At 38.4% G+C, this 25,593-nt stretch overlaps 1 protein-coding gene across 1 annotated transcript; it reads left to right on the plus strand.

The window, feature by feature from the left end:
- The first annotated feature begins 7,297 nt into the window (after positions 1-7,297).
- Positions 7,298-16,236, plus strand: cdh5 (cadherin 5). The gene is made up of 12 exons (XM_059533991.1): positions 7,298-7,595; positions 9,844-10,068; positions 10,278-10,560; positions 10,739-10,852; positions 11,320-11,490; positions 11,596-11,777; positions 11,929-12,185; positions 12,316-12,452; positions 13,201-13,313; positions 13,412-13,514; positions 14,407-14,649; positions 15,626-16,236. The coding sequence occupies exons 2-12, from the start codon at positions 9,844-9,846 to the stop codon at positions 16,108-16,110; spliced, it is 2,313 nt and encodes a 770-aa protein (XP_059389974.1). The 5' UTR covers positions 7,298-7,595; the 3' UTR covers positions 16,111-16,236.
- The last annotated feature ends 9,357 nt before the right edge of the window (positions 16,237-25,593 follow it).

Consider the following 25,593-nt stretch of genomic DNA (forward strand, 5'->3'; position numbering starts at 1 on the left):
TCTCCATCCACAAATAGACATGCATCGTTTGCAGATATAAGGTATTCCATCGTACTTTAACAGGTAAATCCGATACGTGCCACATTTTAAAGGAGCTCTCACTAACGGAGTTTAATGCCACAGTTACATTAGAATGCATCTCATTCTGGTCTCAGGGGCGGCGCGTCGGTCCCATCATGAGGCATGTGGTCCGGAGCGCGTATGACCAAGGCATCATTTCAACCGAACTCACTCCAAATATATGAACTTACCGGTTTTTGAATACCTTACATTTAAGGCAGTTGTTTACGTCCATATTAGGGTTAAATCGTTGGACTTTAAATAAAATCTACTATAGTTTAAAAAAAAAATAAAAATAAAAATAAAAAATAAAATAAATACTTATGAAAAATAATTTCACTGGACAAGCGAGATGACAATAGTGCCGACTACATGAACTAGCAGTTTTAAATATAGTATTTTATATTTAATGCCAGTTTATCAGTACGTCCAAAAAAAAATATATATATTTTTTTCGATTATTGGTGATTCCATAGGCTTTTTCGTGCACCTGCATGGTTAAAATGGCAAATAGTAAGCTCAGACAAGTATAAAGAATCTTTCTCTTACTCCACCCATGCACGATTACATCGTCGATATGTACCATCGATCTCATGTGCTGACAATATGACAATACGACAACGACCACATCGCCGATACACGGCACCTATTTGGGGTACACTGGCACAGGAAATCCTATTTATTTTTGCACGCTTAATTTCGAATACAATGACTACAACAAGATTTTTCGGACTCATTATCGGAAGCAGTTTATTGGATTTGCTAAACAATTATTCAAGTAAGCCTCACAGCGTCTACCCTCGTAGACAACCAAATCCTCCTCAGTATCGAACTCCCTGTCAGGCGCTGCAAGAGTGCTCCCGGTTGAGCCAACCTTTGCCTTCTTCGTTCAACTATCAGCAAAGCTTACTCGTATGACATCGTGAGTATTAAACTCCTGTCAGACGCTTTCCCGCTTAAGCAATCTTGGACTTTCCATCCGACCACCAGCGAAGTTTACCCGATTAAAAAGCTAGATTAACCCCCAAAAAAAAAAAAAAAAAAAAAAAAAAACACCGGATGCCGGCCATAGCCTCCCGGCCAGATAACCTTACCTTTTCGATCCTATGACCAGCGAGGCTTCTCTCTTCGATGACAGGAGCTCGAGCTCCCATCGGATGCCGACGAGAGCCTCCCGGCCAGACAACCTCACCTTTTCCAATCTGCGGCCAACAAGGCTTACCCGTTCGTTGCCTGGAGCTCACACTCCCTTCGGACGTAGGTAAAAGCCCCTGGCTACCTGTTTTGCCATTCTGTCTTACGTACGGAGAGGTTTACCCATCCAATGCACGGAGTCAGGGCTCCCATTGAATGTAGGTGAGAGCTTCCCGGCTAGACAACCTTACCTTTTCGTCCTTTGGCCAGCGAGGCTTAACCGTTCGATTCCGGGAGCTAAGCTCCTGTCGGCCGAAGGTAAGAGCCTCCCGGCCGGACAACCTTTTCCGTCCTTCAGCCAGAGAGGTTTACCCGTTCGATTCCTGGAGCTAAGCTCCTATCGGACGTCGGTCAGAGCCTCCTGGCTAGACAACCTGACCTTTTCCATCCTTGGCCAGCGAGGCTCACCCGTTCGATGAGAGTGCTCCCATCGGACGCTGGCGAGAGCCTCCTGGCCAGCCAATCACGACCATTCCGCGTGGTCTAGGTTACAAAACCTACAAGCAAGCCGTTCGATGCCGCAGGCACCAAACACACAAATAAACCCTCCCTCCTCCCTACGGTCGCCAAGGCTTACCCGTCTCTTGCCGTGAGTAGCAAACTCCCATAAGACGCTGACGACAGCCTAACGACCACACAAACTTACCTTTTCCATTCTACGGCCTGCGAGGCTCACCCAGTTGTTTTTGGGGAACTTGAAGTCCCCGTTGGATGCGGACAAATGCCTCCTGGCCACCTATCGTTACCTTTTCTGTCACACATCCGGAGAGGCTTACCCGTTCGATGCGTGTGCTCCCTTCGGACGCCGGCGAGAGCCTCCCGGTTAGACAACCTTACCTTTTCCTTTTCTATGGTCAGCGAGGCTTACCCGTTCGATGCGCGTGCTCCCTTCGGACGCTGGCGAGAGCCTCCTGGACAGACTGGCTTTACGTTTCCACTCTACGGTCGGCGAGGCTTACCCGTTCGATGCGTGTGCTCCCTTCGGACGTCGGTAACAGTCTCTCGGCCACGCAACTTTTGACGGTAGGCGAGGCTTAACCGTCCGACGCTACGAGTCTCGTCCTCTCGCCAAATCCTGCAAATAAATAAATAAATAAAAAAAAATAAAAATAAAAATAAAAAAAAAAATAAAAAAAATAATAATAATAACTCAGCTACCCTCAGCTACCCTCACATCTTTTAACCCCGCCTGGCGAGGCTTACCCGTTCGATGTTCTGAGTCTAATGCCCCATCGGATGCTGCGAGAGACCTCCCAGTCGGGTTTTCCTTTCCACTCTCCCCGTCCGGCGAGGCTTACCCGTCTGATGCGTGCGCTCCCTTCAGACGTCTGGCGAGAGTTCTCCCGGGCGGGCCTATGCTTGCCGGCCGCAAGTGAGTCTCATCCATCTAATGCCGTGAGTCGGGATCTCCCATCAGATGTCGCCAGAGTCCTCCTTGTCGGCCAGCCCAAAGCTTTTTATCTGCCAAACCGAGAGGACCCAGACGTCCGTCATTCTGAGTCTCAATCTCCTGTCGGAGGCTTCATGGGCCCTCTCGGTCAGCACTAGGCCCTTCACCCACTGAATAGCAGGGGCTATCAGCCAGTAGGGCCCGTACGCCGACACCGTGACCTATTCCGGTCGAGGCAACTCGGGTCCTCCTGGTCGGGCACCACAACCATGCTGCTCCTCCTCATCGGCCGGAAGGGCTCACCGTTCCAACGCCAAAAAGCTCCAGTTGAGCATCGGCTCGAGCCCTACCGACCGGGCGCCAACAACCAAGTAGTTCACTAGCTGCAGCCGGTAGGGCCTACTCTCCCAACACCCAAGTCGCTCGAGACGACTTCTCAGAAACCAAATCAGCCCCCGCCAGTACTCTATGCTTTTGGGGGGGCATTCTCTAAACTGGCGGCTGTCCTCCTGTATATTTGCTTTTTGGGGGGTACTCTAGGTTCGGGCCATTCCCGAGCCCTTCCCCGGACAGCACGCCAAATACGCATTCCATACCTCAGCTAATGATATGTAAGCGTGAACTATTGAAATGTAATTTTATTAATAAGATTCGGGAGGAGCGCGTCAGATACTTAGCCTAATCAACACAGGTGGACCATAATCAAGTAATCAATCCCATAGTATAAATATCGCTGACTTACCTCTATCCATTGACGGTTTATCAGCATCCCTCCTCCACCCCATCTCCTCACTTCAAGTTCACTTTATAAATAGACGGGGAAGGGGGGGGTACTCTAGGTTCGGGCCATTCCCGAGCTCGGAGCCCTTCCCCGGACAGCACGCCAAATACGCATTCCATACCTCAGCTAATTATATGTAAGCGTGAACTATTGAATAGCTATTCATCAAGAATCTGGTCAAAGAGCTTGTCGTGTGTCATATGAAGAGGTGCTTGAAGGCCCAACGTTCAAAACCCTATTACAGAAGCAATCGGAAGACGTGGGATAAAATTTAAAAAAAAAATGTAGCCACCACCTGGCCAAGGGAAGACAAATCAGCAGCTGGTGTTCACAGTGCAACAGGCCTGTATGCAAAGAGCCCAAATGTGGAGTTGTCATGTGTGAGGCTTGTAAGCACTAAAATGGCAATTTGAGCTGTCGCTGTACCTGTTTTTTTCTTTTATTCAGTCACATACACTACAGTTTACTACAGTTGCACTACAGATACAGTACTGTTCAATTTCAGCATTATTGACTATCAGTGATATGTGTACAGTATGTTGTGTGTGGCAAAGTGTTAAATGTGTTGACTAAAAAAAACTGATTATTTTAACAAAATGTTGTCTTTATTCTTTTGTTTTATCAAGCTTGCATATTGTAGATGGGTCCTTTTTGGCCCATATTTGTAAACCTGACATAATAACACGAAACCTAAGAAAGATTTTAATAATAATTGAGGGTCATTGAAGACAAGAATATTTAGAATATTCTTGGATAATGGCATTCATAGATCAATGAATATTAAATGCTGAAATAAACTGATTTCAAAAAAATTAAACAAGTAAATGCCCAGCCATGCATGAAATAACATAGGAAATGAATACGGGTCATTTTAGACCCATGTTGTGCATTAGAAGGGGGTTAGCATAGCTTGTGCATCAAAGGGTAAAAGGGTCCATTTTCAGTAAGACGAAAGAGGAAGGAGGGCGATTGTTGTGTTGTGTTGCTATTGATGTTATTCCATCCAGACTATGCCCCCGGGTGGATTTAGGAATAGGATCACGTTAAATGATCATAAATGTCTCGTTAAGATCAGTCCTAACACCTCAAACATGACATACATTAGCTTTCTCGTAGGGCCTCCATGCGCTTGGCTGCTCACCCAGGGCAAATGAGAGAAGACAAGAACCCTGCTATTTTTAAAGCACACACTTCACAAGGCATCCGCTGCCTCATGCGGTCTGGTGGGTGATGGTGCAGATAATGTCTGCTGGACAGTGGCTGGGTTTAACACCACGGTCGTGCCTGTAGGAGGCATAAGGAAAGGTCTCAGATGACGATGAGGAACGTAAAGTACATTGATACTAAAATAAGGAATTCAAAGAAACAGTTTTTAAGTTTGCCTATTTAAGTCAAATTTTGTTTCTGCCCAAAGATACACAAGATTTGTAATTGCCTCGGGAAGCCATTTAATGGCAATGGCAATTTCATTTGTAGAGCATGATTAATTACAACCCAGGTTGCCCAATGTGTTTTACCACCAAATAAATAAATGTGTGTGTGTGTGTGTGTGTGTGTGTGTGTGTGTGTGTGTGTGTGTGTGTGTGTGTGTGTGTGTGTGAGACATCCATCCCTTTCATAAGTAGAATCTGAACTGGACAGGTATCACAGAATTAGTTGTGTAAAATGAGGTGTCAAGTAACGAAGTACAAATACTTCATTACCTTACTTAAGTAGACATTTTGGGTATCTATACTTTACTGGAGTATTTCTTTTTTATCTGACTTTTTACTTCTACTCCTTACATTTGAAAAATAGGTTTGTTACTGCTATTTCATTTCGGCTTATTTTCATTCTGGCTTGTCATCATTCAAGAAAAAAAAATATATATCCAGATAAATCGCGCCATCCGGATGGAGTTGGATTGTGGTTGGATGAGAAGTATAAACATATACCATTCCGACACCCTATTGGTTTGTACGTGAACCATCGCACCTGCACATGACACAAATCACATCACACTCCAGCAAGGACATAGCCTGTGTTGGGTTAGTTTATCAAAAAATATATTTCTTAAAAGTTATTATTTCTCAACTACAGGCTCAGTTATCAAATGAGTGCTTTCTTTTCTTCCTCTGCAAATTAAGATACTGTAGGTAGTTTGGTCGCGAGACGTTTGAATAAATTAGTGTTTGTGATTGACAACGCGATTGACAATGTTGTGATAAGTAGGCTATACCAACTTTGTAACTCGTTACCCCCCAACACTGGACATTGCAGACGTATGTGGCAAATACAGGAAGGTATCAATCAAGTATCAGGATTATGGGTTATTTTTCATTTTTATTTTTTGATTAATCACTTCATTTTGACAGCACTAATGTTTATTGTAAATGGACAACCATACAAGAGTAATTGTTACTAAGCCTGCACCAATTTTCTTGTCCATTGCCCTCGCAGATACCTGCAGCTAAGCTTGGATGTACATTTACATTCCATTAAAGGCTATTGATGACATGCCTCTGAAGTTTGACTTTTTGCACCATAACAATACTTATAGGCAACTGGTCATCATATCTCTAGTCCTTTAATGTATTTGCATTGTACTAAAGTGCGTTCATTTTCAATGGGCGTGCGGCTGAAACAGGTAGCGTATTGCATCCCAAATTTTTGAACATGAACATTTTAATATACAGTAACATTGTCATTATGGCCTATGGCCTTTAGAAAAAAAATTTTTTGAGGAGGTTGGGTAGTGCACAATAGGCCCCTGTGGCACGTCCTAAGCTTTTGTTCTTAATGGCATTTTTATTCCTTACATTACTTTTACTTTTATACTTTAAGTAGTTTGGAAACCAGTACTTTTACAATTTTACTTGAGTTGATACTTCAACTTCTACAAAGGTCTTTTTAAACCCTAGTATCTATACTTCTACCTGAGTAATGAATGTGAATATTTTTGATACCAATGATGTTTCAAGACCACAATATGGAACGTCAACATTTCTTCCCCTTATCACAATCTGATTTCTTTTTTCCTGTGTGTTAGTATGTTACAGTTAAAAATAAGGTCAAGTAATACCCTTCAAGGAGAGGAAGCAGATTTAAAGTCAAAATTTGAACAAAAGTTCTTCAGGGCGTTCTGCGGTAGAGCTAAAATAGGATCAAAGGTCAGAGCAGGTTTTGTTTTTTTTGTTTTTTTTTCATACCAGAGGCCTGTCGTAGGAGTCTGTCAGCCATGTCTTTCAAAGTGAAGGCCAGTAGACATATTCAAAGAAATAAGAATATCCTCACAAAAGACAAGGAGCAGGCAAACAAACAAAAGCAAATGTCAAGCAGGTCTGCACTTCAGCAATTGCTTCTCAGTCTTAGCACCCAGGGGTATTTATCTTAGGTCCCCTGTCAAAACGGCTCAGTCATTCCATGCAACTAATCCTACTAAACTGACTCTCTCCACTTAGATCAATGGGGCACAACACTAAGCACTTCTGACAGATACATACATCCACCGCAAGTCCCAGTCCCTAAACTCAACCCTCCTCTGAACGCACGACTAGACCCCTCCACCCGCCCCTTTCTCACTTATAGTTTAGACAAGATCAGAGGCAGATATGACAGTCACAACCTCTGTAAAATTTAATACCACTCTCTCGGGAAAATCTCTCAGGATTACTTTAACTCCGTTAACCTGTTTATCATGCTCTTTATTCTATAGCTTTGAATAATAAATCACTTTTGCTTTCCTCTCCTCTTTAAGGGAGCGAGTTGGAATTAATGATCTCCCACCTCTAGCCCCCTCTATCACTCCCCGTGTTTTTCTCTCTCTCTCTCTCTCTCTCTCTCTCTCTCTCTCTCTCTCTCATTCAGCGGTGTAATGCTCCACTTGCCTCTCAGAGCTGCCGGTGGTCAGGGGGCTGTGAATCTTATCTGATTTTCCAGAGAGGGGTTTGGAGCTGGACTGAAGAGGCAGGGGCAATAACAGGAAGCGGCCAGAGGAACTGCTGGGCTGATCACTTTTGCCACTGGAGTGGGCTGATTGTCCAGTGAACAGCTCAGTGGGAGCTCAGACCAGTTCACATGCAGCTGGAAACAGACACCACTGACCTGAGACTGAGGAGGATATAATACCACTCATTTACTGAAGGGTTTTTCGAATCGAGGAAGACTGCTAAAGGGACCAAAACACCTCAGGTAGGTGATTTTTTTTTTATTATTTATGTATGTCAAATATATTTATGTATATATGTTTGTCTTTTAGTTTTTTTTTTAAGTTGAGTGTATGAAGTTCAGTTGAAATAATTACATATTTTGTACATCTGTATAATAAGTACTGTATCTGTGTATGTTCTATTTGGTTTTATTCAAGTTGAATGTGTATTGTAATATTTCTCACCAAAAAAAAAATCTAAAGTCTGATTTGAATGATGCTTCCTGGACTAATAGGAAGGAAATTGTGTGTGTGTGTGTGTGTGTGTGTGTGTGTGTGTGTGTGTGTGTGTGTGTGTGTGTGTGTCTGTGTGTGAGAGAGAGAGAGTGTGTGTGTGTGTTCGATAAACTGTTCTATGTAAGTATATTAACATATATTTTTGCTTGAAATAAAACTTAATAAGAAAAAAAAAAAAAAACTCCCAAGGAACACTGACTACCCATGGGAAGACTTATCTGGATGTAACATTTTACTTAGGAACAAAGAAACTATTATAAATCTGTGCACCATCTGTCCTGCTTTTTTCTTGAAACAGCAGTTACAGGTTATTCTTAATGTCTCATCCCATATGCCACTGTAGAAATAATGTTTTAGCAGATGCAGGACTATCTGTCATACAAAGATTGAAAGTTGTGCTGTTAATTATTAAAGGTCATGTAAAACATCACAGTTCAGGCTATAAATAATATAAATCATGCCAGCCGTGAGCTTGACATTATGTGACCATATACTTAGAATCTAAATGAAGAGAGGTGTACCAGAGGAGTCAGTGGTGAGAACAGGTGCAGTACACACACTTCAGACAGTGAAACCTTTAACAGGTTGCTGGAACTTGAGACACTGAAGATGTGTGATAGAAAGGAGGGGAGAGTTGATGTATGTCAGGCTGAATTTCCTAGAGGAGAGAGTAGGCAGACTGCAGATTGCTGAAAGCTGCTCCGTGATTAAACCTATTTTAATCTGAAGCCCAAACATAGACATACACACATACACGCAAAGCCTTTCAAATGACTGGTTTAAACAACAATTGCTGGTGTGCTTTCCAATAATGTCAAATGTTGAAAACAATTTGTATTGATAGCTTCAGTTTCAATGTGCTGAAATTACAATGAGCCTCAGCAATTCAGTGAATAATAATAAAAGATTAATAAATAAATAAATAAATAACATATTTTATGCTGAGAGAGGTGGTTGGGAAATTTAAGAGAAGTATGTCAATGGTTTACATTAGACTTGTTTAAATGGAAATTATCTGATCTCATTGTTTTCTATAAAAATATAATAGAAAGGACAAAAGAGAGAGGAAAGAGGACTTTAGAACTAAAATGACTTATTGTTTTATTTTTCAATTTAACATGAGTAGTGACTGAATTATAAAGAAGTTAATGTTTAGTAACCAATTCAAATTTGATATGGGTACTCTGCATCAAAAGCAAAAAGACGCCAAGCAGAATCAAAAGGCTTACTACTTTTCAGCTAAAACATCACAAGAAATAAAGTTTTTGTGGATATGTTAACTTAACATAACTGAAAGAAGGGGTTACCATACTGTTATTTATATTTAACTCTTTTGTAAGAGAGAATTTGTAGAATAACTCTTTCAAGTCTTAACAAAGAGTGGATAATGTGCAGCATTTTCCTTTTGCCCTTAATCTGATTGGAGAAAAAAAAGAGGAAGAAGAAAACTGGCAAAACATCAGAGTAGAAAGCATAGCTAGCATAATATCCTATGTGCTGCCCATACATTTCTGAATCCATTGTTTTATAGCGTATGTGAAAGCAATCATTTTGAGTGGAAGACTTCATGAGGCCCTATAGCAGAGATTTAGCAATTTGGGAACACTTAAGAAGCATAATCCACCTCATCTTAATATCATCATCTAAATGAGTCTAGCATAAGAATGGTCCATCAAGCTAAAGCGTGTTATCTGGGATGCAAATGTAGTAGGCTAGGGAATGTATTAGTAGGCTTTAACAGTGTCACACAGTTAGTGTGCTGTTTCCCATCATTCAGTAGAACACAGTCGAAAGTTTGTGCCACAGGAGGAACCCTAATGAGATAGACAATATAATGAAGGGATTTCAAAGTCAGAGATAATGAAGGACTTTCTTTCTTTCTTTCTTTTCAAAAAATTAAACATACTGAGGTCTTTGAGGCTGAAGAAACCATTTTGAAAGGCATGAATTAATGTATATATTTTTCTTCTTTTGTTCCAATCACATGGTGTACAGATGATGAAACAGACTCCCTGCAGACAGATGACTGAGCCTGTCTTCTGGGCAGGTGTCCTGGTCGTTTTATGTGCCCTCAGCGGAGGAGCTGATGTCCACCAAGCTCTGAAAATGCCATCCATGTCAAGTAGAGTGCTTCAAAGACATAAGAGAGACTGGAAATGGGATAAACTTTATGTTACTGAGGAGAATCCTCCAAAAAACCCGCCTGAAAAAATTGGAAAGGTAAAGGGTCTAAACAATGGTAAATGTATGTATATAGTGCTACTTTGAATATACTGCTTAAAGTAAACTCAAGTACTTCAAGTAGTCATATGAGGAATTACTATTTAAAGTTAGATATAATTAACAAAATCTTTGGGTTATTGTAATGTTTGTTGTAATGCTTGCTTTTATTTCTAAACTTTCTTTCCCCCATTCCTTTCTCTTTTTAGTTAGATAACACATTTTTTGATGCATCTGCAAGATATATTCTCTCAGGAGAAGGTGCTGATAGCATTTTTACTGTAAATGACATTGGGGATATCATGGTCAATGCAAAGGTGGACCGGGAGAAGAAAAGTGTCTACAATCTGTCAGCTTCAGTCATCCACAGTACAACCAAAAAACAGCTTGACAAAGACGTCACATTTATAGTAGTGGTCTTGGATATTAATGACAATAGCCCTGTGTTTCCACCTGACATCTCCGGATCCATCAGTGAATCTTCTCATGCAGGTAACAGGGTGGCCATAATGTTCAAATGTAGACAGCTTTACAACTAGTACTGAAGAACTATAATATAGTACACATTGATTCATTTATGAAATGTGGATTTTGTTGCAGTACTGTAAAACAGCCAGCAGAACATTATTTCATTTTATGCTCAAATGTTTTGTACACATTCTTTTTCTAGGATCTATAGTAATGACAGTAACAGCAACTGATGCTGATGATCAGAGCACTCAAAATGGAATGATTGGGTACAAACTTCTGAATGGGACAGATCTCTTCTCCATCAACAATGAAGGTTTGCAATTAGAAACTTTGGGATCCTATCTATCTATCTATCTATCTATCTATCTATCTATCTATCTATCTATCTATCTATCTATCTATCTATCTATCTATCTATCTATCTATCTATCTATCTATCTATCTATCTATCTAACCAGACCACCATCTTAAATAAGCAAATATTCTTATAATTTAAAGTCCTTTTTTCTGCTCTAGCTTAATTTTCAGCAGCCATACTTTAGTCTTCAGTGTGACATGGTCCTTCAGCAATCATTTTAATGTCCTGATTTGATGCTCAAGAATTTATTTTCATATTATTATGAGTGTCGAAAACCAATATTTTAGTGGAAACCATGATACATTATTCCAGTATTCTCTGATTAATTGAAAACCCATTCAAACGCAGAATGTTCAGCAGTATTTATTTGAAATGGAAATATTTTGTTACTTTATGAATGTCTTTGTTTGTTTTGTTTTTAGGTAAAATCAGAACAGTGACAAGCATGCTTGATCGAGAGAAACAGAGTCAGTATCTAATTTCTATACAAGCCAAAGACATGCCAGAAGTTAGTAATTCTGGGAATTCTGCTACTACTGTTGTGACTATCAACATTGATGATGTAAATGACAACATTGCCACCTTCAAAAAAGGTAAGTTGACTGTAAAACCTGTAACTAAATTTTTCAAAGACACACTGCATGCTAGACTAGACTATTTATCAAATTGGTGTCAACAGAAAGTCTTTTTCTCCTTAGGAGAATACCATTTTAATGTAAAAGAAGACAGCGAACCTGGATATGAAATTGGCAAGTTAGAAGTGGAGGACAAAGACGAGATACAAAACAAAGATCCATCTTTTACTATACAACAAAAATTTGTTGAAATTTTTGGCATTAATATAAGTAATGTGAAAGATGGAATTCTAAGCCTTAAACGGGTAAGCATTTCAAACTTCACTACTAAACAAGCTTCAAGACAACTTGAATTTTTAAGACTGAGCAATGCTTTTAATGATTTCAATTAAAGTTGACATTTTATCTCTTAGCTTTAGTTTTAGCAATTTAAATTTTTTCCCTAATCGCTCACAGACTCTCGACTATGAAACGGAGAAGATGCACAAGTTTACTGTAAACGTGGTAGAGCGCACAGTGTCTAAATCACCAGATAACCAAGGACCCAACCTGCAGACGAGAGCCCAAGTTTTCATCAATGTAATCGATGTGGACGAACCACCTGTTTTCAGCCAATCTGAATACAACTACAGTATGTACGAGGGCCCATTCAAAAATCCATTCATTGGAACTGTTTCAGCAAAGGATCCAGATAAAAACAGTTACAAAATACGGTATAAACTTAATGTATTTTTATTCATAAAAAATAAAAAATGCTATTTGTGTTTTGCTGTACTGTCATAAAAGTCATAGTGTAAACAAATCAAAATGGTTTCATCTAATGTTGATATTTGATCACTCTAGCTACTCTATAGAAGACTCGAACTGTCCTGTAGCTGTGGATCCTGTACAAGGACATTTGTCTTTAAAGAAGGAACTGGACAGAGAGGACAAATCCTTATACACATTCCAGGTTACAGCACAGGAGGATGTCCCAAATGGTAAGATATAAACAAGCTTCACAGCTTAATCATTTACACTTCCAGTCAAAAGTTTGCACACACCTTCATTTTTTCTCATTTTACAAAAATGCTGAAGTTTTAAAAGCTGTGAGATGAAAAAAAAATGTGTGAACTATGCAAATGTGAATTATTTTTCAGGGCATAAGTAGTGTTTTTTATTCATATTAAGCACTATATATTTATAAATAATTGTAAATAATTATTATTATTGTAAAAAAAATAATAATTTTAACATAAGCTTTTGCTTTTACCACCATGAGGATCATTAATTCCTAAATAATAATTAAGTGTGTCTAAACCTTTTAGTACTTGTGTTTCCAAAATATTTGATTTCATTCTTATTTATATTCTGGGGGATCACAAGATCACTGAATTAGCTCTGGATAAATTATCTGTTAATCAAAAATTTGGTTCAACAAATCCAACAGAATGTGACTTCTGGGAACTGTTTTGTTTTGCTGTGCTAAGTATTTGCATTTGCAAGAGCACTTTAATTAGAAATTAGTATTGCAGCAAAAGTTTTTAGTAAAAAAAAGTCTTTACATATTTACCAAATAACCCCAGCCAAATAACAACAATATTCACAGACAAATCTTTATAAGTAGTAGTAGGTTTGACAAAATTTGATTTGATTATTGTTTGTTTGACAAAATTTGATTAAATATAATAAGCATCATCGTCATTATGATCGAGATCATTAGTAAATTTGTTATCTCTGAATCCTCAGGTCTAAAGTCCTCTGCGATGGTTAATCTGAAGATTCTTGACATTAATGACAACTTACCAGAACTAACTAATCGGAGCTCCGTGTATGTTTGTGAGAGTGATGGACCTAACACAGTAAGGAGTCACTTGAATACATTTCACATGAACAAATTTATAATGATTTTCCTTTAGCAATATATTTGCGTAATCCTTCATTTATTACCCTCTTGCAGGTTATTGGGATTGTTGGTGCCACTGACAAAGATGAAAATTCAGGCAGGTTCCGTTTCACTCTGGCAAAATGGAGCTTGAACTTTTCCCTTATTGATAATGAAAGTGAGTAAATTCATGTTATCTACAGTTAGTTGGTCAACAGAGTGGTTCTGATCAACTTTAATCAGCCACTCTACCATTAGGATAATGTTTGTAACGTTGAAAATAAAAGATCTGGTTTCAGCGCAGGTATTCAATTACATGAATGATATTAAGACTGTTTTATCCTTAGTTCTCTGTCTACTCCAAAGCAGACTAACCACTGCTTATTCCTAGAGTAGTCAGGCATAAAAGGAATAGGACAAAACCCACCAAAATACTGTAGAATGCATTAGGTACAAGCTTTCTAAAAGCAGCAGCCATGCACAGTGAATCTGTGATCTGACACTCCATGTTCTAAATGTGCCAGACTGAGGAACATTTTCAGAACACTGTGGTTTATAAAATGGAAAACGGTTATTTTAGTTAATTATAATAGTAATTTCACAATGTTACTGTTCATTGTGTTTCTGATATATAAATGCAGTCTTGGTGAGCTCTTTCAAAAACACACCAACAAGTCCCCAAACATGTTTTAATCCATAAGTGTAATTTATAAAATAATTACATTTATTTTTATTTCTAGCCATGTATTCAAGTGACAACAATGTTGCTTTTCACAACTGCAACTGGCTTTGCTCAGAATGCCACACGAATGTCAAGGTGAAGATTTACTCTTCCTACCATTGTGTGAAATGGGATATTCTTAGGCCTGGTTGCATTGAATTGTCACAAGAATCTCAGCAACATTTCCCTCCAAGCATCTACAGAAAACAAAAGAAGAGTCCAATTACAACAATAGCATTCCTGATGAAAATTGTTAGCTTGCAGCTGTGGCATACACAGTCGGTTATTTCCCTTGAATAAAAGTGAAATTAATGAATGCATCTCTTCAATTATTAAAATTTTGTTGTAGATAACACTGCGACCATAAAGCTGAAGCAAGGTGGTTTGAGTACAAAGCACTCAGTGGAACATGTGCTGGAAATCGTAATCACTGATGGAGGGAAACCAGAACAGAAGAGAACTGAGCACCTCCAGATTAAAGTGTGCACATGCCAGACGGGTAGACGTGTGGAGTACTGTAAGGCCTACGCCCAGACTGGAATGAGCTTCAGTGCCCTCTTAGCTATTCTTCTCTGCATCGTCACCATCCTGGGTACATTCACACACATCTCTTATCTCACTTGTTTTTCTTCTTTCTATTACAAAGATATCCATGCAAGGCCAGTGACTCATTCTTCAGTGTTTTCCTTGTTTACGAAATAAAAAAGAAACACGCTTTTAAAAAGCAAATGCATCGTTTAATCAAGCCAAGCGAAACAGATTATGCAGGATTCATGACTTGACAGGAGCGTGGTTATATTAATGATACATGTGAACATTTTAAATCCTTTCTTTGAGGAAAGACTTTTCTCCATAATTTCCCAAGTGGAGACTCTGTATATTTTATTCACCATCTTAAGATCCTTTAAGTGGTCTGGTTGTATAAATAGCCCAGGTACTGAACACTGTAAATAAGAGCATGTAAGGGAGTCGCTTAGCTCCATATTTGCGTTATCATTGTTAGTTAGTGTACTACTGTATATATAATGAGGAAAAAATATCCAAAAGCTATCACTGGGGCAGTACCCAGTACATATGTTTATCATGTCTTTACCACGCATTTTAGAACCTTAAAGTATTATTAGTAAAAGCACTTACTAGTAAAATTTAAAAAGGTACCACCTCAGTGACAGACTGAGACAGACAAGTGTGAGATTACATTTTGCTTGCATCTCTACACCTTTTCCAAAGTTGAGGTTTGTGCTTGCATTTCTAGAGGTGAGAAACAAGGCAAAAGTGATGACAATTTAGACAAGCCACTGATCTGCAGTCACAGCATCATACACAGACGAGAAAAATTCGCAGACCCCTGTGATAATAAGAGACTTTCTTTTCAACACCACCTTATATTCTCTTCCACTCGTTCACTTCGTTCATTTGTTGATTTCTAGAAAAAAAAAGGATGTTTGAAACTTGTGTTTCCAATTAAAATTTAGCATGAGTTTACATTACAGAAATAAACCAGGAAGATGTTTCAAAAGATGTTGATATTAGAATGTTGATAGTGTCTGTTTCTTTCATCCTCTCAGTCATCGTCATCCTCATTGTGTTGCGGAAGCGCTATCAGAAGGAAGTTTTGGTTGCCAAGTCTGCTGGCGAGATCCACGAGCAGCTGGTGAGATATGATGAGGAAGGCGGTGGAGAAATGGACACAAACGGTTATGACGTCTCCATCCTGTCTTCTGCTTGTCACGACAGCAGCTTTCGGCCTGGCACGGGGCCTTCGCTGTACGCCGTGGTGAAGAAACCCTCTGCTTGTAAAGGTGACATGGCTATGATGATCGAGGTGAAGAAAGATGAGGCTGACCAAGACCGTGATGGGATTCCTTACGATACTTTATACATCTATGGCTTTGAGGGATCTGAATCCCTGGCCGGTTCCCTCAGCTCTTTGGACTCATCTTCCAGTGGGTCCAATCTGGACTACGACTTCTTGCATGAGTGGGGACCTCGTTTCAGGACCCTGGCTCAGCTCTATGGAGTAGACGGCTCGGACTCTGATAGCTCCGATTGATCCTACTGAAGGCCTGGGTTATCAGGTAGCCATCGTCCTAGGAGGACACATCAGGAGACTGCTGTCTCCTCTTCATGGGACTTTTTGTAAGGGTCCCTTTAAGAAAGGGATTAACAAGTGCCAATACTTGTTACTTGTTTATGATGAGCACTACTGTATTTGTAATTTTCGTAGAACAAGTGTATGTTAGTAGAAAAACTGTCTTGGGTTTTTCAGACTGGTTTTGTCCAGGTGGGTTTTGTATAAAACAGCATTGGACACTGGTTGGACAAACTCTCTGGTTTATCCTTACAGCAAATCTGATTTAATCTTTGTTTATTTGTGAAGGATTTTTTTCTTCTTCTTTTAGTGTATATTGTTTTACTCAACACAGTCTCATGAGAAAACATAATTATTTTAAGTTTCGGCAACTTGGTGGTAAATTCTTATTCATTTGTACAATTAGATTCATATGAAAATGTCATCCATCCCTGAATCTAGCCAGTAACCTAAAACTGAGATAATACAAATGATATGAATTTGCAACCAGGCTTAAAAGTTACAAGTAACAATGAGACTGTGTTGTTCTTAATATTTTTACATTGGTTTTCACATATTGTTTTCCTATAAAAAATACTCAGCTTATGATTATTTTCTTTTTAATGTATACAAGTGTTTACTGGATTCAAAGTCAGTGTAATGGCAGAGCCAGCATTGTTCAGCAGACTCTTCTCATCAGGAAAACTACTGTATTGCCATGGGAGCAACAGAGGAAGTGGTGATAACTGTACTTTGAAAGAATTAAAGGCTACTCCAAGTTTATTTGACAGGAATCATCAGCACATCTATTGTAATGAGTAAAGCCCAAACCTCAAAGGTCCACCATTATAAGGCAATTGCAGACGTCTCAGGAAACATGCAGTGAGTTTAATGTCTGTTGAAATGTGAGAAGTGAATAACTGTATTACCAAGTGAATCAAAAGTGTGGCTATATATTTAACAAAGACATGTAGCTTTTTAAATATTCTAATGATAGTTCCAACCAAAATATGTAGCAGGCCAGTCAGTGTCTTGACAATATTGTTTGTCTTTCATTCAAGACTACTGTAAATAGACAAGAGGATCTCCTTTCATTGAAAATTTTGTAAACCATCTTTATTCCTTAAATATTTACTTCTGTGCACAAACTGTACCCTGTTCCCCCATTAACCATGGGCACAATACAAGGAAGCCACCTTCTCCCTTTCCTGTAGGGAATTACAAGGCTAGCACTCTTCTCCCGTCTCGTTCAACATGAGCAGCTCAGTCAAACTTCTCTCAGACTTCCTGTCTGTGTGAGCACAAGGGAACACACTTCCGGCTCCCTTATCTTTTAAGTGAAGGAACAGATTGAAACCGTTTTCCTGTTTTCTCGTCTTGGAGGGATAAAGAAAGGATAGCAGGAAAATGTTTAAGAACAATATAAGTCAAGCTGTCTTGGTCACAAAGGCATTGTCCTTCAAGACAAACGATGCTGCTCTTGAATGTTCCTTTTTTTTCACCATACAATCTTTTTAGAGAAATTTCTTATAATTCTCATGCGTTATTCTGGTTGTAGAATTAGATGTTCATTTACTAGAGTATGCATCTACTGGGCAAAGACTATTACAGCAAATGAAAATCAGACTGCAAATCTCCTCATGATGGAAATGACCATCATGTATCTCAAATAAAACAAATGTACAGAAAGTTGAAGAAAAACTGGAATCGTAACTAAAATGGCCTTCAGTTGATAGCTTATGTGATTTTTCATTATTGTTATCATATTTCATGTATGCTTTGAATTAGCAAAAATTGACATTATGGCCAGTTTAAAGTGTATAGTGTGTTTAATGATCATTTGTTTTAATGCATAAAAGTGTCTGAGATTTATTGGGAAGGTCCAGTAGCTGTCAGTGTTGGGCAGTCAGACTAAACATTTCACTATGTGGTTCACCTGTGTGTGTTACAGTCTGGTGTTAAGATGGACAAAAAATGTGCCTTTTTTCTATTGTTTCCATTTTTGTTTGTGTGTGTTTTGAAACTGCCAATTTTGTATTTGAATAATAAACTTCCATAAAATAGTTAGTGTCCTTAACATAAAATAAATTGTAGAAAAGTGTGTGTGTGTGTGTGTGTGTGTGTGTGTGTGTGTGTGTGTGTGTGTGTGTGTGTGTGTGTGACATATCAGGACTCCACTCTGTATAATGACATGGGTATGACACAGGTATTACAAGGAGAGGGTGCCTTATGAGGACATAACCCATGTTCCTGTTTTTCAAAACGTTTATAAACAATACAGAATTAGTTTTTTTGAGAAAATAAAAATGCACGAAGTTTCCTGTGAGGGTTAGGGTTAGGTGTAGGGTTGGTGTAGGGCCATAGAATATACAATTGTACAGTATAAAAACCATTACGCCTATGGGATCTCCCCACTTTTCACAAAAACAAATGTGTGTGTGTGTTTGTGTGTCTGTGTGTGTGTGTGTGTGTGTGTGTGTGTGTGTGTGTGTGTGTGTGTGTGTGTGTGTGTGTGTGTGTGTGTGTGTGTGTGAAGACAGAAGAGTGTTTGTGTCTTATTAAACGGATGCTGTGTGGGTAGCACAGGGTACCTTTAGGTGAAGTTCACAATGTATGTTGTTTATCGCACAGACAAACAGATCAAACAGATAGTGGCACGTTAGCGGAAATTCCACAGTGATGTCACGCCCTAACACCCAGCTGGGACTTCCTGAGGCTGTAGACTCATTCGTTGTGTATACAATTTAATGGCTTGTTTACAATGAACAGATCATTTTTTTTTTTTTTTTGGTTTTTGTATAACCCATGCTGTCTTGTTTAATCCAGTACCTATTTCTAGATTCAGTTACACTGCCGTTCAATAGTTCTTCTTTGGAAAAATTATTTTATGTTCGCCAAGTGTTCATTTATTTGTTTAACACGTCATTCAACAAATTACTCTTTTTTTCTTTTCTTTTTTACAAAAAAAATGGTAATACTTCAATGACGTTCAATTCATTGACATTATTTAATGTGTTGGATATCATGCACTAATAATGTGCATAGGCTTATATTACAGCATATACACTGAACAAAATTATAAATGCAACACTTTTGTTTTTGCCCCTATTTTTCATGAGCTGAACTCAAAGATCTAAGACTTCTTCTATGTACACAAAAGGCCTATTTCTCTCAAATATTGTTCACAAATCTGTCTAAATCTGTGTTAGTGAGCACTTCTCCTTTGCTGAGATAATTCATCCACCTCACAGGTGTGGCATATTAAGATGCTGATTAGACAGCATGATTATTGCACAGGTGTGCCTTAGGCTGGCCACGATAAAAGGCCACTCTAAAATGTGCAGTTTTATCAAACAGCACAATGCCACAGATCTCGCAATTTTTAGGGAGCGTGCAATTGGCATGCTCACTGCAGGAATGTCCACCAGAACTGTTGCCCATGAATTGAATGTTCATTTCTCTACCATAAGCTGTCTCCAAAGGTGTTTCAGAGAATTTGGCAGTACATCCAACCGGCCTCACAGCTGTAAACCACATGTAACCACACCAGCCCAAGACCTGCACATCCAGGATCTTCACCTCCAAGATCGTCTGTGAAAAGCCACCCAGACACCTGCTGCAACAATCGGTTTCCATAACCAAAGAATTTCTGCACCAACTGTCAGAAACCATCTCAGGGAAGCTCACCTGCATGCTCCTTGTCTTCATTGGGGCCGATAATGCACGGCCCCATGTTGCAAGGATCTGTACACAATTCCTGGAAGCTGAAAACATCCCAGTTATTGCATGGCCAGCATACTCACCGGACATGTCACCCATTGAGCATGTTTGAGATGCTCTGGATCAGCGTATACGACAGCGTGTTCCAGTTTTTGCCAATATCTAGCAACTTGGCAGTTGGCACAGCTGTCTAATCATCCTGTCTAATCAGCATCTTGATATGCCACACCTGTGAGGTGGATGAATTATCTAGGCAAAGGAAAAGTGCTCACTAACACAGATTTAGACAGATTTGTGAACAATATTTGAGAACCCTTTTGTGTAGAAAAAGAAAAAGATAGAAAACACAGAAAAAGTCTTATTGAGTTCAGCTCATGAAAAATGGGGGCAAAAACAAAAGTCTTGTTTTTATAATTTTGTTCAGAGCATTATTCTAGATTAAAGGTGCCATGTGTATTAATTACAACAATCTATTTACAGAAATTTAATATAATATATATAACTATATTTTCAGAGGTGTATAAAGACCTTTCTAAATGAACCGTTATGTTTTTATCACCTTAGATTGAGCTATTTCTATATACATACACTGCGTGTCCCCTTACATGGAAGTCGCCACCATGTTTGTACAGTAGCCCTAAACAGCCAAACTGCTCTAAAAAACGCGTTTCGTCACTTTGTTGTTTTTGCGAATAAAACACTGACACAATGATGAACAAGTAGGCTCTACATAGACATTCGCAATAACATTGTTTTATTGAATAATTAAGTAAATATAAATCCTTGATTTACCTTTGTAAAGAAATCTCATTGCTCTCTGCTGTCACCGTTGCTTGAGCGGGGAACTGAGCCATTGGTTGCAGTTCGCAAGTTCACCGCTAGATGCCGCTAAAAATTACACAGTGCACCTTTACGTATCAGTCATATTAAACCCACACACACACACACACACACATATATATATATATATATATATATATATATATATATATATATATATATATATATATATATATATATATATATATATATATATATATATATATAAACAAAACAGTTTAAATGTTGGTAGACAGTATGTTTTAATGTTTTGAAAGAAATATTTTATGCTAGCAAGGCTGAATTTATTTGCTAACATATAGGCCTACAGTAAAAATAAATAAAAAATGTAATAACTGTTTTCCATTTTAATACATTTAAAATGTAATTTATTCCTCTGATGGCAAAGCTGAATTTTCAGCTTTACTCCAATCTTTAGTTTCACACAATCTTTCAGAACACATTCTGCTGATCGAGTGATTGATTGACTGATTCTATCTATCTATCTATCTATCTATCTATCTATCTATCTATCTATCTATCTATCTATCTTTGCAAATTTATAAACATAAAAAAGTAAGTAAATAGGTATTCACAGCCTTTGCCATGACTCTTAAAATTGAGCTCAGGTGCATCATGTTTCCACTGATCATCCTTGAGCTGTTTCTGCACCTTGATTGGGTCAAACTGTGGTTAATTCAGTTGATTGGACATGATTTGGAAAGGCACACACCTGTCTATAGGGTCCCACAGTTAACAGTGCATGTCAGAGCACAAGCTACAACTTGTTTGTAAACCACCGGGACAGGATTGTATCAAGGCACAGATCTGGGGAAGGGTACAGAAAAATGTCTGCAGCATTGCAGTCACCCAATTGATGGAGAAGGACCAGTCTAAACTGGTGACCAAGAAGCTGATGGTCAGTCTAGTTGAGCTCCACGATCATATACAGATGGAAGAAACTTATCTAAATCTATCTAGCCTATGTCAAGAAAATTTTTCCTCATCATAAATTTTAAAACCACTTGTGCTGCTTAATATTTTAGTGAAAACCATGATACATTTATTTTCAGGATTCTTTAATAAATAAAGTTTCAAATAAAATTTTAATTGAAATATAATTATTCTGTAACAATATAAATGTCTTTACTGTTTTTTTTATTATTAATGTTGCCTTGCTGAATAAAAAGTAGGCTCAATCATTATTTTATTTGTTTTCTTGTTTGTTTGCTTGCTTGCTCACCTCAATGTATTAGGAGAGACTCCAAGAAAACTCGTTTATGGTAGTACAGTAAATCCCCATTTCCACTGTAGTTTTAAAGGAAGTTTCTAAAAAAAAAAAAAAAAAAAAACAAGATACGATCAAATCTACGAAGACAATATTTGATCATTTATCGATCGCTATATTTATGACATTTGATCATTTATCGATCGCTTTATTATTTATCGGGGAAAAAACCGCGGATTCGTAATGAGAAATAAAGCTTTCAAAGCAATTGTAATTTGACAACGTGAACACAAGAGGACAGCACAATATCATTACAGTGAAGGGTCAGTGAAGTCTGGCCTGTTATGAACAGCTCGAATTAAAAAAACAGCATCAGGAGTCTTCTTACATTATATATTTTTTCATTTATTAATTAATTTATTTGGTGCAGATTTGTAATCTGCAGCCATTTAGATTTCAGTGAAACAAAAAAATCTGATAATACATTAAGGCATCAACTATTTTCTTTTGCTTCTTACAGTTTTACTTTTTTACTTTTTTACTTTTTTACTCAGTTTTTTTTTTTTTAAGAATTTATATTTTTATTACTATGCAGCAGATTGATCAAACATGACAAAAACATATATATCGTGACAAAAGATTCCTATTTCAAATAAATGCTGCAGCTAATCTCTCCTTTACAATAAACTCGGCAGTTAGACTCATCTGAGATCAGTGCAATATTTAAGCATGTCTGTTTCATCTGCCCTTGTCTCCTCCATTTCATCCACACAGGTAAATGATTTTTGAAATAGAAATGGATTCTGTTTAATGCCTCCAAGAAGCAGAGAAATGAGAAGGAGAAGTGAGGATTTGGAAAGGTCAGCAAATCCAAGGAAATCCCTTCACCTTTTTAACCTTTGTCACATATCTTCTCTCTCACTCAGAATGTGAACATTTTTAATGACCACACCTCTTCTTACAATAATGAAAAAATGTAGATTGGCTCCACTAAAGATTCCAGCACAAGAATGTTATATAATCTCATCCAGAAACACTTGTCCCTGTCACATACCCGCTCTCTCCCTCCCTCTCGCTCTCTCAGCAAGCCACGATGTACCTTCCACTCTAATGCCCTCACAGAGAGTTCAATCAGATGTCTTCCTTGGCTAATGTCATGTACATGTTGCACACTCACACACTCTTTCGCACAGACACACCGGGGGACACCTGCATATGTGTCTATCGGTCTCTTGTGTACATGTGCATGTGTTTTTAGTAGCCGTAGCAGCAATATTGGGAATTTGAAGCAGAATTATACACTTCTCAACTGCACACTTAAAAATAAAGGTTCCAAAAGAAGGTTGTCACAGCAACATATACTGTAGGAACCATTTGGGGTTCCCCAAAGAACGTTTCAGTGAATAGTTCTCAAAATAATAATTATGAAGGAACTTTTGTGCATTTGAAAGGTTCCATGGATGTTAAAGGAAAGATTGATAAAAAACTTGTTTTTAAAAAGTAGTCACTGAGATCTCGTCACCCTCTCCAAGCCCTTTGTACCATATTGAGTCATACTTCATGTATTATACAACCCTCAGCAACCAGAAACGTAGGGGAAAAAAGAAAGAAAGAAAGTGTAAATGAGCACATAAGGCAACATTTTAATGTCCTTGTCACTGTAGCCTATTAGAGTGAATTAGGGCAAAGTGGGGCACTTTTGACTTTCTCAGAAGAGCAATAATGTAACAGCTGTGACAAGTCCCTGATTGTCTAGTGCAGTACACATAGCAAGTTATTATTATTATTATTATTAGTTATTTATTTTATAATAAATAAAAAGAAAACATCTGTAGAATAGAAAAAAATAGAAAACGTTAGTGTTAAAGTGTACATTTTTTGTTGATGTTGTTTTTTAATATGTAAAAAGAAAACAAGCCGATAGAACAGAAACTGAGCAGAGAGTGCTTGTGTTAGAAGGTCAGGGTTTTTTGCTACCACTTTAGAATCGGGAAAATATTCACTATTAACGAGGAGGTTTCCCTCAAAAAAACTCCTAATTTGCTGCTTATTAATAGTTATAGTTATTAATAGTTGGTCATGCAGAATAACGCATTAATATGTGCTTTATAACACTAATAAAATGCCAAAATGTTAGTAATATGTAATGTGTCCTTGCTGAACTTTTTTTTTCTTTGAACCTTTGTAGTGTATTGCTAATAGTGAGAGAGAAAAAGGAAAGAACAGCTAGTAGATAGAGTTAGAACACTGCATCGACAGACACGTTTGTTGTTAGCATCTGTTGCACTGGTCTGTGCTTGTTTTTGTTATTAATTTTGTCAGATCTGGGTATTCCTAAGTGATGTACATCCAGTGGCAGTGTAAAATAGCCTTAAAAGATTCTTCAGAAAAACTCTTCAGCATAATTCAAAACCATGTCTTCTGAGTTTCTAAATGAACTAGTGGTTCATCATGTGATAAATAGAAGTCACATATAGCAACTAAACAGCTGGATTACTGAAACTGAGAACCATTCTCACACTCAAGGCAGACCATTATTCCAATGTGATTTGAAAGTGGCTGCCCTAAAATAGTGAATTTCAACCCTGATTCTGGGGACCCACACATTGTGATGATTTTGGCTCACATTTAACAAAAATCTCAACCAATTAAAGAAAATAAAACATTTTTAGTAATTTGTTGATTCATTTGCTGTACATGTATTAAATACTTGGTAGGGGCTCCTTTTGCTTTAATTACTGCCTCAATTCGGCGTGGCATGGATGTGATCAGTTTGTGGCACTGCTGAGGTGGTATGGAAGCCCAGGTTTCTTTGACAGTTGCCTTTAGCTCATCTGCTCATTGTTTGTTCTCTTGTTTCTCATTTTTCTCTTGACAATACCCCATAGATTCTCTCTGGGGTGCAGGTCTGGTGAGTTTGCTGGCCAGTCAAGCACACCAACACCATGGTCATTTAACCAACTTTTGGTGTTTTTGTCAGTGTGGGCAGGTGCCAAATCCTGCTGTAAAATTAAAACAGCATCTTCAAACAGCTGGTCAGCAGAAGGAAGCATGAAGTGCTCCAAAATGTCTTGGTAAACTGGTACAGTGACTTTGGTTTTCAAAAAACACAATGGACCAACACCAGCAGATGACATTACACCCAAAATCATCACAGACTGTGGAAACTAAACACTGGACTTAAGGCAACTTGGGCTATGAGCTTCTCCACTCTTGCAAAAACTTGCTCTCATCTGAAAAGAGGACTTTGGACCACTGGGCAACAGTCTGGTTCTTCTTCTCCTTAGCCCAGGTAAGATGACTCTGACGTTGTCTGTGGTTCAGCAAATTCCTTGACATGTCTGTGTGTGGTGGCTCTTGATGCCTTGACTCCAGCCTCAGTCCATTCCTTGTGAAGTTCACTCAAATTCTTGAATCAGTTTTGCTTGACAGTCCTCATAAGGTTGTGGTTCTCTCGGTTGGTTGTGGATCTTTTTCTTCCATATATTCTGTTATTTGTTTTTTTTTGGACTGTGTGTGTGGCCGAGGTGACCACAAATACATAGACAGCTCTGAAATACAAATATGCAGAACTTTATAAAATGCTTCTACATTTTACGTATGATAATAATAACAGATGTCTTTTCAGTAAATTATGCGAAGCGTGATGTATGGCGCAGCACGGCTCATGCCAAGAGCGAGGGGCTGTTGAGATTTGA

The sequence above is a fragment of the Carassius carassius genome, chromosome 3 (assembly GCF_963082965.1).
Source record: "Carassius carassius chromosome 3, fCarCar2.1, whole genome shotgun sequence".
NCBI classification, from domain to species: Eukaryota; Metazoa; Chordata; class Actinopteri; order Cypriniformes; family Cyprinidae; genus Carassius; species Carassius carassius.